This window comes from Centroberyx gerrardi, chromosome 12 (genome assembly GCF_048128805.1).
Source record: "Centroberyx gerrardi isolate f3 chromosome 12, fCenGer3.hap1.cur.20231027, whole genome shotgun sequence".
NCBI lineage: Eukaryota > Metazoa > Chordata > Actinopteri > Beryciformes > Berycidae > Centroberyx > Centroberyx gerrardi.
The window spans coordinates 14,542,870-14,556,064 of NC_136008.1; the positions used below are offsets into that span (position 1 = coordinate 14,542,870).

Genomic DNA, 13,195 nt, shown 5'->3' on the forward strand with positions numbered 1-13,195 from the left:
ACTGCAGTGATTTAGGGGCCCTGCTAGGCCAGATGATAAAAAGGCCCTGTGGAGCCTGCGAGGGAGGGAAGGGGACGCACTCGCAAATACACAGTAGAAACACCCATGAGCCTCCGCTGTACTGGTGGGATAAACGTGTCCCAATTTACTCGAGCAGGAGAGAGGTGGTGGTGTTTGAATGGACATTTCACCTTAACCAGTACTCTTCTTAGATGGTGTCTGAGGCCTCTCTCCTCTCCTCTTCTCCATCTCTTCCTCTCTTTCTAACTCTTTCATGAACCTGTCTTTACCTCGAAGTTGTGAAGGCAGAATCTCTGTCCCTTCCTTCCCCTCCACCTCCCCCCCCCCCCCTCCTCCTCTCCGTGCCCTGTGGTGGGGTGGTTATTGAGATCACCGTGTGTCTGAGTGGCGGTGATAACCGGTACCCAGGTGCCACTGGCACATGGTGTTTAATTAATTAATGAGACCGCGGGGTTGGTTTTCTAATTCCACCTAGCCAGCACCGGGGTGTGGGGGAGATAGGCGGGAAGTGGTGGGGAGATGTTTAGGTGTGTGTTTTCAGGCGAGGAAAGGAGAGATGTATGTGGGAGTGTTATGGGTGTATATCTATTTTGTTGGCAGTTTGGGAGCTGGTTTCCTTGTTAGTGGATTATTAAATATGAATGGCATATTTTTACCCTTGCGCCCTGACTTTTAATCACACGTTGTGATTGGATGTTAATCATGGGCTAAATGGAGCTGATGATGAGAGAAACACAGATAGTGTAAATACATCACCCTGAACCCTTCCTACTATACACTAACCAGGTCATGGACTCATTGCCCTGAAAATGGAGAAATGCACACACTTAATAACAAGCGGTAAACATAATACAAAGACTGCATGTGTTAGAGCAGTGTGTGGTGTGTGTCCTTAAGGTTTAAGTACGGTGAATTGGGTGGTGGAGGGTTAAGACTGTAAGATGCCAGTTTGTGTGCCAGTATTCTGTTTTTTATTATATTTCAGTAGGATTCTCATAGCATTTATAGCAATGCTAATGCAAGCCAAATCATTTCATCTCATTTCTTTCTCCCACATCCTTCCATTTATTTTGAGAAGCTGAAGGGTAAGAATAAGAAATAAATAAAAGTGTTCAGATTTATCAGAAATGGCTTAGTTCACCTTTGACTAACACTAATCTAACAGGAAACTACCGACAATTTATCAAAGACAAACACAGTCAAACACACAGAAATTACATTTTTTAGATGTCCTGAACGATGTTTTGGTTAGTGATTAATAGAATAGGCTTCTAAAAAAAAATCGGAATTTCTCTGATTTCCTCAAATTTCTCTGATGAATAAGTATGCAACCATCTACATATGATAAAACCCCACATAAGATTATTTCTTGCTTCCAGTGTTGTCACTTGCTGTGACACAGGAGGAGTTTTACAGTAAAGGGTTAACGCAGAGAGAAGAAAGAGCCTCCCTGGTCATGAATGATAGAATATGCCTAAACAGTAGCAAATCTGCATTTGTATTCAAAGCTCATCTTTAAGAGCTGTTTTACATGGAACATGTTAGCAAATTATGTATTTCAGACTTTACTGCTTCCATAAACTATTCAAATATATTAGCATATACCTCGTAAATGTTAACACTGCGGAGCTCTCGTTCTCTCTCTCTCTGCCTCTCTCGCTCATAGGCAAACAGTCTTAGAAGCCGATAGCACAGAGGGAAGGAATGATTTACTAAAGCTATATAAAACTCTATTCTCTGTGGGAGATTACAATAAAACTTCTATAATCTCTGATAGTGGAATATTATAGATAGCCTCTATAAAACTCTGTTTATGGCCCAGGAAAGAGAAGCATTATGACTTGTTCTACCCTGTGCACTGTGGTTTAAAACACCTTATAGCTTAGAGATAAAAGAGTCCATAGCTTTGAGATGCTGAAGGATGCACATCAGCTAATTTACAGTAGGTTTATCAAGGTTTATCAGTAAAAATGGTAGTGAAATGTCTCAAATAGTAAGTTATATAGAAATGGCTACCAATCAGATGAACACAAGATAGAGGTAAGAGAAAACAAAAGTTGGCTGCACACCCAGAGCTCTGATGCAAAAATATGTAACTTATTGAGAAGATAAAAGTTATCAGAGAGTGTCAGAGTGTTCTTCCAACTTCTATTTTTAAAATTTCATTTCCGCTAAAAGTCCCACATGGATTTTCTCATGTGTAAATGTTATTTGATACTGTCAGATTGATACCTGGTCATCATTTCTCTCGCTCCTTTACTACTGTAGTGAAGCTTGTGGTTCCACTGCTGCACCAGAACAGGCTGCATGACACAAACACACACACACACACACACACACACACACACACACACACACACACACACACACACACAGATATCCTGGCTCCCCGGTTGCTCTTCCTGGAGCAGCAGGGGGATGCAGGAGAGGAAGGAGGGAGGAGAGGGAAGAGAAAGGAAGAGGCGACGGGAGAACAGACCTCCCATTGAACCTGGCTTGCTTCCAGCCCTCATTCACCCAGTAATCAGCTGCGAGTCAGTCAGTCATACTGGCGCAAAACACACACATTAACATTTGAGTGCACAGTACACAGGCGCAAGCATGCACAACGCACACTGTCATCACACACACACACACACACACACACACACACAGGCGCAACTCAGTACCCTGGTTGTGTCTGCTACACTCTCACCAGCTGCATTGTTCAGATTTCCTTGCCAAGCGTTTCCCCTGGTAGGAGTGTTTATTTACAGACATTGGCCTGGGGGGGTGCGCTTGGTGGTGGTGCGTTTGGTGGAGGTGCGTTTGGTGGTGGTCTGCGGCACCGGCAGGCTGGCTGGGTCTGGCTCTGGGCTACTACAGGCAGGGGTCTTTAATGATGAGGGTGGAGGGTAGCGGGCAGGGGGGCGTTTGTTGGGTGTGTGTGTGTGTGTGTGGGGGCAGAGGTACTGAGGTGTGGTGGGGGGGGGGGGGGGGGGGGGGGATCAAGGAGAGAGGGAGGCTGGCTTGTTAGGCTCTGATCAAGGGGCACCATCGCCCACCTATGGCCCAGAGGGATCTCTCAGCCCGTGGGCACGATGCCACGACGCAGCACAGAAGCTGAGCAGACCCCCACACAGCTGGGGAGGAGAACCTCAGGTGATTACACTCACAGGGGTGAACGTCAATCACACCGCCTGCGTGAATGTGTGTGTGTCTGCATACATCTGTGAGACAATGCCCCTCTGGTGTCTATGCAAGTATGCTTTTATGTATAACTATGCGCACACTTATTGTGCATGTGTGTGTGTGTGTGTGTGTGTGTGTGTGTGTGTGCCCACTGCCCAGTGATGGCCTGTTAGATTGAGCTGTCAGTCGGCAGGCAGCAGATGAAGATTAATGGAGCACACAAACAATAAGAGGCTGGCAATGATCATAAATATGCTAATGACCATTATCAATACACACACACTGACACAGATAGGGGGATGAGTGAATGGCTGTGTGTGTATGCGTGTGTGTGCATGTGTGTTTGTGTGTGCGTGCGCATGTAGGGAAGATTTGAGGTAGGAGGTGATTCAGGTTAGTGAGTTAAATCATCCTCCCTCCCCCCGAGACACTCGCCCCACATGCATTCACACACACACACACACACACACACACACACACACACACATATATTTTCAGACCGCCAATGTGCTGGCTGACTGATGGACTGGAGAGACGGCTGTCCCATGTGTTATGTTTGGGTTGTGGCGGTGGGCTACAAGAGGGAGGGGGGCTCATTGAGTAGAGGACATGATTGGTGTCACATTAAAGTGTGTTTATTTAGTGTGTGTGTATGTGTGTGTGTGTGTGTGAGAAGGGCAGTGGATAGCGATGTCTGTGCCAAGGCTCTGATTAAGACTACAGGTTCAGCTAATGGCACAATGAGAGGCTGATGAAGAGAGGGAGAGATGCTGAAAAAACAGGGAGAGAGGGACATAAAAGGGATAGATAGACAGATCTATTCACTATACTGATGATGGGCTCTTTGTTGTCTCATCCCATTCTGCGGTCTCTGGGGTTCTTCCACTCTCTATAGCCTACACTCGTTTTTATAATGAAAAGTCTCTTTCTTTATCATGTGTACTCTCTCTTTTTCTCTCCTCTCTCTCTTTCTCTCCTCTCTCTCTCTGTCTCAACCCCCCCTCTTTGTCTCTCACAGCCCATCTGGGTCACAGAGCACAAAAGAGCAGTATGGGGCCCAAACTGAAACCTGGTTGTCCACTTCATCACCTGAGCACACACACTTCCTTTTCTCCACCTACTTTTCAGCCCCAGTCTTCTCCTCTCCTGCCTCCTGCTCACCCCTCTCCGCTGCACTGGGGTCTGCAAAGTCTGCTGGGAAATGATAGGGGCTCATGGGGCTCCCTGACCTTCCTTGTCCTTTAAACACACATACACACATGCACTCGTGCAGTTACACATATACACACGCACACACCATCCGCCCGATGCTGATGGAAAGTGTAATTTGTGTGTGTGTGTGTGTGTGTGTGTGTGTGGCATGGTGGGGATGGATGGAGCGTGTAAAGTAGACATAGGGAAGTGGTTATGATTGGGGCTAATGAGCTCACAGGGGACTCGGGGATAGAGGAGGCTGGCCAATCGCAGGCCTGCCTCAGATACACCTCTCTGGAGGGTCCCTGCTGGGCCGAGGCCCTCGTGTCCTCGGGGAATCTGTTTGTGTGCATGTGTGTGTGTGTGTGTGTGTCTGGATAGTTCCTCTTTGAAAGCCCTATAGTCCCTGTGGTCATTATACACTCATTCTGCTGAGCTGGTTATTATTGTGCTCCATGGACAGGGGTAGTTAACCATTTAGATGTTGAATCACATTGGTCATTAAGTCAAGGTCACTGCTAACTGGTACGACACAGAGGGACTAGCTTGTTTTTGGAGTGTTATTGAGCATAATAAGCTGTTCTTGGAAGTCAAGCGGAGCAAACTGATAGAAACTAGGTAACAATTGGTAAGGTTGCATCAGTGGAAAGTGTGGGAGTGTGTGAACAGGTGTGTGTGTGTCAGTGTGTCATTCTCTCTGAGACAGTGTGTGTCTCATTACCATGCATAGTGTGTCAGTGTTGTCCGGGAGGCTGAGCCTCGGCGCGGTGCTCCAGAGGAGAGTTATAGATTACTGGCTGGAGCAGGCAGGGGCCAGGGGAGCCGCTGCAGCCCAGACCCAGGCACTGTAGGCTGGGCACGGCTCTCAGCTCATCAGCCTGTCTCTTGAGGCTGTGGAGCTTAACCTGGAGCAAGGCTCTGATTAACCAGACTAATGACGGAGCAGCCCCCAGCTCCCACTGCCCAACACCATAATCACTGCTTAAGGCCCTGGCCAGTCTGTGTGTCTATATGGGGAGGGAGACAGCGGTGTCACAGCTTAATGGATAAGTCTACCGACGACAGGCATTTTAAGTCAGCTGTCAATACGAGCTTTGGAGTCATTCACATGGCAGAAGACCAATGTATGAGATACTGAAAGGAGATAAAATGAATTACACATAAATTCACACGTGACGTCATGTTTTTCTGTTGTCGGTGTGTGTACATGTGCGTGTGGTTGCATGCGAGTGCGTGCCTCTCTGTGTGTGTGTCTGTCTGCGTTCGCAGCCACAACAGTTGGACGTGTTTAATGAGTGCTGATCGACGTCTCATCTGTGCCTCCTTATCTCTACAGCAAACATCTCATCAACACAATGGAACCTTTCAACCTTCGGTACACACGGAGACCCCAACAGACACACTGTACACACCCAGCGATGTATGCAAATACTGAAAAGACAGACATGCTTTTGTTCATAGCCCACTTTTGCGAAGCTCATGACTGAAGAGGAATTACTCAATAAGTGTAATAAGCATATATACCTGTAGAGGTGTGTGTCTTAGTGTTTGTGTGTGTGTGTGCAGGTGTGGGGGAGGGGAGGGGTGGGAGTGCATTTGCACAGGAGACAGAAGACTGTGCCAATAGCGCTTAGTCTTCTCTGTGAGTAAAGTGATTTCTGACGGCTCCTAAATGAAGCCTTGGGGGTGGGGAGCCCTACAGTTAGATCGCAGACCACAGGCACGCTTTATGACTCTGTGTGCCGTTTGTTTGAGTGTGTGTGTGTGTGTGTGTGTGTGTGTACGAGTGTGAGAGTGTGTGGGTGTTAGAGGCAGAGGTAATAGCTTGGTGTTATGAGTGGGCTTGAGTCGATAAGTGATCTCGCTACTCTCCGACAGAGAATGAGTTGGGGGGGTGGCCAACATAGAGTTTAGATGCCAGACACTTCGAAAGACAAAACAAGAGATTCACTCCTTCGGCTCACGAGGGACTCAAACCTGTAATTCTGGCACTGACACCTCCGCAGCTCCTCTAAGTAGATAAGCAATGAATGAACCAGCAAAGCGTATAGGGGACTGCAACGAGATAGAGAGAGAGAGGAGAGAACAAAAGAAAACGAGGAGAGGTGAGATATTTAGCTATAGAGGAGATATACAGGCAGAGAGGAGGCGGCAGACCTGGAGTAAGGTGACAGAAATATGTCAAGAAGGAGAGGAGAGGCATTGGCTGAGCAGATATGAATACGCAGGACTGATGTTCGATTGGTCAGTTTTCACTACAGTCTTCAGGGGCCGTTATTGACTGACAGCTCTTACTAAGCCGTCCACATCGCCGCTGATCCCCCATAACATCCAGGGCTTACCGTGTGTGTCTGGGTGTGTGTGCATATTTGCGTGTGAGTTTGTGGCTGGATGTGCACTGGGCAAACATCTGTGTGTATTAGTGTGTGCGTGTGTGTGAGTGTGTGCGCGTTCAGTTACGCCTTTACAAGTTTTGGTTGATGGCTAAGCAGAAGACAGATCCAAACATGCACTCATAGCAGCTGTTTCTGAATGGATCCAGCGGCCATTGTTCTCCTGTCACTAACTCGTCTCCCAGACCCAGGAGACACACCGCTGACATTTAGCAGACACCCCCCTCCCCCCCCCTCCCCCCTCCCCCTCTTCTCTCCCACCATCCCCTTCCTCTCTCCTGCCTCATTCTCTCTCTCCTACTGCTGCCATCAGTCCCTCGCTCATTCTCTCTTTCTGTCACTCTATCTCTCTCTGGCATGATGTGTGGGGACAGATGTGTGTATGTGTGTGTGTGTGTGTGTGTGTGTGTGTGTGTGTGTGTGCGCGTGTGTGCGTGTGTGTGTGTGTGACTGTGTGACAGAGAGAATGTTTGTGTTAATGAGTGGCCCTTTAAGGCTATTAAGATAAGATAGGTACGCCCAGAGTCCCTCATTACCCAGCATGCATTGCCCCCTACACCGAATGGTAATTGGGAAGGAGAGAGAGAGAGAGAGAGAGAGAGAGAGAGAGGACTGTGGTAGAGGTGGGAATAATAGGAGGATAAACGGGGGATAATTGGGCGGATCGGGAATGAGAGGAGCAATTGATCAGGTTGATTTGTGTCTGCTGAGAGAGACACGCTGAAGAGAGGAGGGGTTAAAGGTCACACACCCTCACACGTACACACACACACGCACGCACACACACACACACGCACGCATGCATGCATGAGTGGACAGACTCAAACACCTAGACACAGTCCCACATATAAACACATGCAAACACAAACACACACAAACTTGGACATGTACAGATGCAGGAATATGCATGAAAAGTGATCAAATGTTCTACATTTATACTATTAGAAGTATCATTGTTGTATAATTTTCCATTACAGATTTGTGTTTTGGCTTTTGTGCAGTCGTTTAGGTTGTTTGGTTGTGCATGTAATCATGCACGTCAGTCAGACTTTAATATCTTAGACAGTCATTCTTACAGTCTGTTTACGCCTCTAGTCTCTGTTTCACATTGTGTCACACCAGCATCACCTACAGGCTACAGAGATGAACAACACCGTCTCCCTGACTTTCTCAAGCCTCCCACACCTGCTGTCCCTGCTACAAACCGTCATTAGCACCTTTGGTACATATGAGTCAAATAGTCAGCAAAAATAAATAATGCGAGCAATTTGTTATATTCTGTGTATAGAAAATGTAACCAAAATCAGACATTATAGACATAAACATAGACAAAATTAGACCATTAGATCATAACCTTGAGCAAAAAAATAGGGTTGTTTACTCTTGGCACTTTTTGTTGCAAAACTAATTAAAGTAAAAAAATTAAGTAATATTAGGTATTATTCACTTCCAGGGATCTGGGTGTCACTGCTTCTAGTATGACTCATCTATACAAGACTCACGGTGGTGTATATTCATTTGAGATGTTCTGTTAAGCTTCTAAGCAAGCTTTTACATTTTTTCTTTGTTATGTTTACTCTGGGATAGTGTCTATAGACTATGTGGATTGACACATGAATTATCTAAGTACTGAGCAAAAAAAAGAAAGATGATGACTGGAGCACACAGATCAATTAATGCCTTTATTGTAGTGCAAAAATACGTATTTCACTTACTGCATCTTCATGAAACAGAGGACAGGGAGGCATTAGCAAATCTGAGATAGCTTGTTTCAATCAAGTCCACTGGTGGACAGAAAAGGGGCAATGCAACAACTTACGCAATGGCTAGAGATGCCACAAATTCTCTCAGGTTATCTAAAAAATAACCATATATACAAGCAGAAGAAGTGTGCGTTACATCTAAATCACTGAATATTTGTAGTAGGCTCAAAAGCCAGACAATCTCAGCTAATAATCAACCATATTTCTGAACTACAGAGAGAAAAATATTGTTATCATGACACATTGGTTGTAGGCTACTAAGGTAGATGGAGCTTCAATCAGCTATCACCCAATAAAGTCAAAACTTGGAATTTGCCTAATCACAGAAACAGCAGACATTACTGTACAACTGTACAATTGTCCACCATGCAGTCACATATATATTCAGATTCCAGAGTAAAGGAAAAAAAAGTTAATGACACCTCCAGTGAACATATTGCACTCCACCAGTTGCAACGTGCTTGTGTTTTCTGTAATAAAATGTTATAAAAATGAAATAGATGGTAAGCAGAGACTCTTCAAACCGACCTGAGCTGAAAGTTCAAACAGTGGATTTATATCACCATCAAGTGGCAGGTTTGTGTACAACCAGGGGGAGAGACAGGAAGGATGGAGTTACAGTCAAAGGATTTGAATGAGGATGTTCAGAGGATTTTTTGACAAGATTTACCCTGTTGGCCAGTTGAAACAATCCATATCTATCCATGTCCATCTTGGATATACACACGTCTGCCTACATATATGAATATCTTCAGAAGGTCAGAAGGCAGGGTTGCCTGCACTGTAGTGCCTCTGAAACAGTTTGGGGGTGCGTGCCTGACTCAAGGGCACTGGGGCAGTGATGTTGGGCTGTAGATGTAACTCCAGCCATCTTCCAGTCACCAGCTCACAGCCTGTATACACCCTGCTCCATCCAAGATCTGACACCCTTGATCCACGTTTAATCAGTTTTTCTTAGTAATTGCCTTCTCCACATCCTACTTCTTTGTGTTCATTCATTCACCTAGACTCGGTCTGTAACCATCCTCCTGTCTGTGTCTGTATGACCTGATCTGATCCTTTGCCTCCACCACCATTCCCATAGCTCTCCCTCTCTTCCCTTCCACCTCTCATTTCAATGCTTCTGCTCGGGTAGACCTGCACAGGTTGGTTTTATGGGTGACACAAACTGGGCAGCTGCATTACCAAACATGGAGGAACATGGAATGGGTGGATATGGAGGATTAATCTCGGAAGAATTGCGTGATATTGATTTGAAAACACCTCTACAATGGCAGTGTAGGGACACAATTGCCCCAATTGATTGATCCTGTTAACTGCACGTAGCGGTTCCCCATTGGACGTTACAGCGAGTGACTGAGGAGGGAGAAGAGCGCCCGGACGAAACCATTCACCCGGCCAATGCTCCGACTGAAATCTGTCAAGATTAATGAGCACTGAAGGCATCTCGATTCAGATTTCCACGAGGATTAGGCGTGTAGCCAAAATAGATGGGTAAAATTACGAATCTGGCTAATTTGCGTTTGGATTAACCTCCTAATCGGACGGTCAACGGCACTGAATCCCCCCGCATCCTCCGGTTCACTGCGAACAAACAGGCGACCAAAAAGGCAAACAAGCAATTACGATGCGAAGATGATTTGGTGACGCGATGGGTGCCTACGAAGATACCGAAATCCAACCAATAATGACGATTCGGTTTGATTTAAGGTTAGTTTAGACGTTTTTATCGCTCCCTTTTTATTGGCCATGATTTCCCTGCGGAGGCTGGTCCAGTTGTTGGTGCTGCTGATCCAGAGCGGGAGGTGGGGGGTCGCGCCGAGCCCCACCGACGAGGGAGCTCTCCGGGCCGGCCACGGAGAGCACGGAGAGCCGGGACACAAGGAGCCGCACAAGGACTCGTACAGCACCTTCGCGTCCGAGTTCCTGGAGTCCAGATATCTGTCAGATGATGGTAAGGGTAAGGGTCTTATTCCGGATTGAAGAGGCTAGTTCAATGAACTAAGATTTCTCTGTTTGTTGCATTGGTAGATTTTGTTTACATGTCGTGCATACTACATAACTACCGAAATATAGGCTATACTGGGACTCTATCTGTACATATGCTCTATTTATGGTGCGTTGCTCTGCATCCGACCTAACCCCGTTACACAGGGCCTTTCAGCACCCAGGCCAGCTCCCTGCTAGCAGCTGGCCCCGCTCTCTCTCTCTCTCGCACACACACACACACACACTGCAGATGGCCTCCCTCTAGTTGTCCCTCTGACCATCTTGAATACAAGCTTTGTTTGCTTTAACACGGTGAGTTTGTTCGTGTGTAACCTTCTAAGTGCCCATTTTGTATTTTGCAGGTTATCCGTTCCCCACCGCCCCACCAGTGGATCCCTTTGCTAAGATCAAAGTCAGTGACTGTGGAATAACCAAGGGCTGCATCAGGTTAGAAAAAGGATATATCTGTGCTCCCTCTCTCTCTCTCTCTCTCTCTCTCTCTCTCTCTCTCCCTCTGAAAACAGGGCTCCCATCCAGTCATATTCCTCGGGGCTCCTGGCCTCACATGAGAGAACTGGAGCAGAGCAGGCACACTCCACTGTCTTGTCTTTGTGCTTTGAAACCTGAATGAAACTCATTTGAATAGCTTTTTTCTTTGGTTCCTTTACTATTACTGTATTCTCAACGTTGTCAACCAGTTTCCATGTTCTCCCACTGAGCTCTGTTTTGTAGTGCCACCCTTGAGAGTGAAAACTGGACCGTATGACTTTAAAGAGTGCTCATGTTTGTCTGTGTCCAGGTATGGGAAGCCAGGGTGTGATGCGGAGACATGCGACTACTTTCTGAGTTATCGTCGCATTGGGACAGACGTGGAGTATGAGATGAGTGCAGACACAGACGGCTGGGTGGCCGTGGGTTTCTCCTCTGACAAGAAGATGGTGAGCAGCTGCAGCACCTCCGTGACTGGCTGCTCTATTAAAAAGGCTGTGTCATCTTAATGCATCCCTGTGTCTAGTTTAGGACAACACACATTTGTGTTACTTTTCAGTACAACTGATGTTAACATTTTGTTGTATCAACATTGGTTAACATAGGTTGTGCTGGTAAGTAACACAAATTTGTGTTGTCCAAAACCAGACTCAAGTGTTGAAAATGATACACCCTTTTTAAGAGCCTGAGTCTACTATGAGAACAAGTGATTCAAATGATCAAAACTATTCCTTAATTCTTAATTCTTAATTCAAAACAAGATGTCCACTGTTTAAAAAATGTGAAACATGTTCTTACTTATTCTTACATATTCTTACATATTCTTACTTCCATGCCTTTGTTGGCATGGAAGTAAAAAGCTTCATGTAAAACATTTTTAATGAAACAATCCAGAATTTATTTGACCTCATAATATTTGGGTATCTTTACATACTTTATGTTCTCAAAGAGTTTGACTTGTGGATGGAACATAATCCTTTAGGACCTTTCTTAACCTCTCACTATTTATAAACAAATGTTTTACAGCTTCAAAATACATACTCAACACTCACAACTCATACCTAGCTGTCCTGAACCACCAGTCCTTTTATCAAAACCTCAGACAATCAATTTTTGAGTGAAAAAATGTCTTCAGTCCAATAAATCAAGTAAATAAAGCCAGTGATAAGGCTACAGCTTCAGCAGCAGACATCAGGGCTTTAAGTAATTTGCTGTCTTGGCCTTTGTGTACAAAATGATATAATCATCTCTGACACAATTATCTATATATTTTGGAAGTATTGAGTAATGCATACCTGCTTATTCCTCAGGGGGGAGACGATGTGATGGGCTGCGTCCACGATGATAACGGACGTGTGCGGATCCATCACTTCTACAACGTCGGCCAGTGGGCCAAGGAGATCAAGAGGAACCCGGCCCGGGACGAGGAGGGCATTTTTGAGAGCAACCGGGTGACCTGCCGCTTCAAGCGCCCGTTGTACGTCCCCAGAGAGGAAACGCTCGTGGACTTACACCTGTCATGGTACTACCTGTTTGCCTGGGGACCCGCCATACAGGGTGAGTGTTTGTCTCAGCATCTGTTCCACTCTCTAGAGTTCTCTCCCTTTTTTCTGCCCCCTTTCCTCTCATCTTACATCATCGCACCTTTGCCAACAGGCTCCATCACGAGGCACGACATCGACGCTCCGCCAGTCAGCGACCACATGATCAGTATTTACAAGTACGAGGACATCTTCATGCCTTCCACAGCCTACCAGACCTTCAACTCTCCCTTCTGCCTACTGCTCATTGTAGCCCTCACCTTCTACCTACTGATGGGAACGCCCTAACACGGCACCGGAGAACGCAGGGTCGAGAAGAGAACAAGAGGGAAGAACAAGCAATAAAATAATTTGCCATTTTTGTCCGATGCCACACCCTGAGTCAAGTGTGCGCTTTGCACAGAAAGACACTGTATTAGATAGATTAAACAACATAGAGAGCATATATATTCAGTATACTGAACTCATATGGAGATCTTGACAAATTCTTGAGCATATATCGTAGTGTTATCATGAAAAGCTAACTTTGTGCCTGGTCCATAGCCTCAGTACATTCAAATATTAGATCTGATAAAAGAGTAGTATTATAGTTTAAGATAGGCCAATGATTTTGAGTATTTATGATAGCATAAAA

General features: G+C 45.8%; 1 protein-coding gene across 1 annotated transcript; it reads left to right on the forward strand.

Moving 5' to 3' along the window:
* Positions 1 to 10,291: 10,291 nt before the first annotated feature.
* On the forward strand, positions 10,292 to 12,849 carry frrs1l (ferric-chelate reductase 1-like). The gene is made up of 5 exons (XM_071916836.1): positions 10,292 to 10,496; positions 10,894 to 10,978; positions 11,331 to 11,469; positions 12,331 to 12,577; positions 12,677 to 12,849. The coding sequence occupies exons 1-5, from the start codon at positions 10,292 to 10,294 to the stop codon at positions 12,847 to 12,849; spliced, it is 849 nt and encodes a 282-aa protein (XP_071772937.1).
* The last annotated feature ends 346 nt before the right edge of the window (positions 12,850 to 13,195 follow it).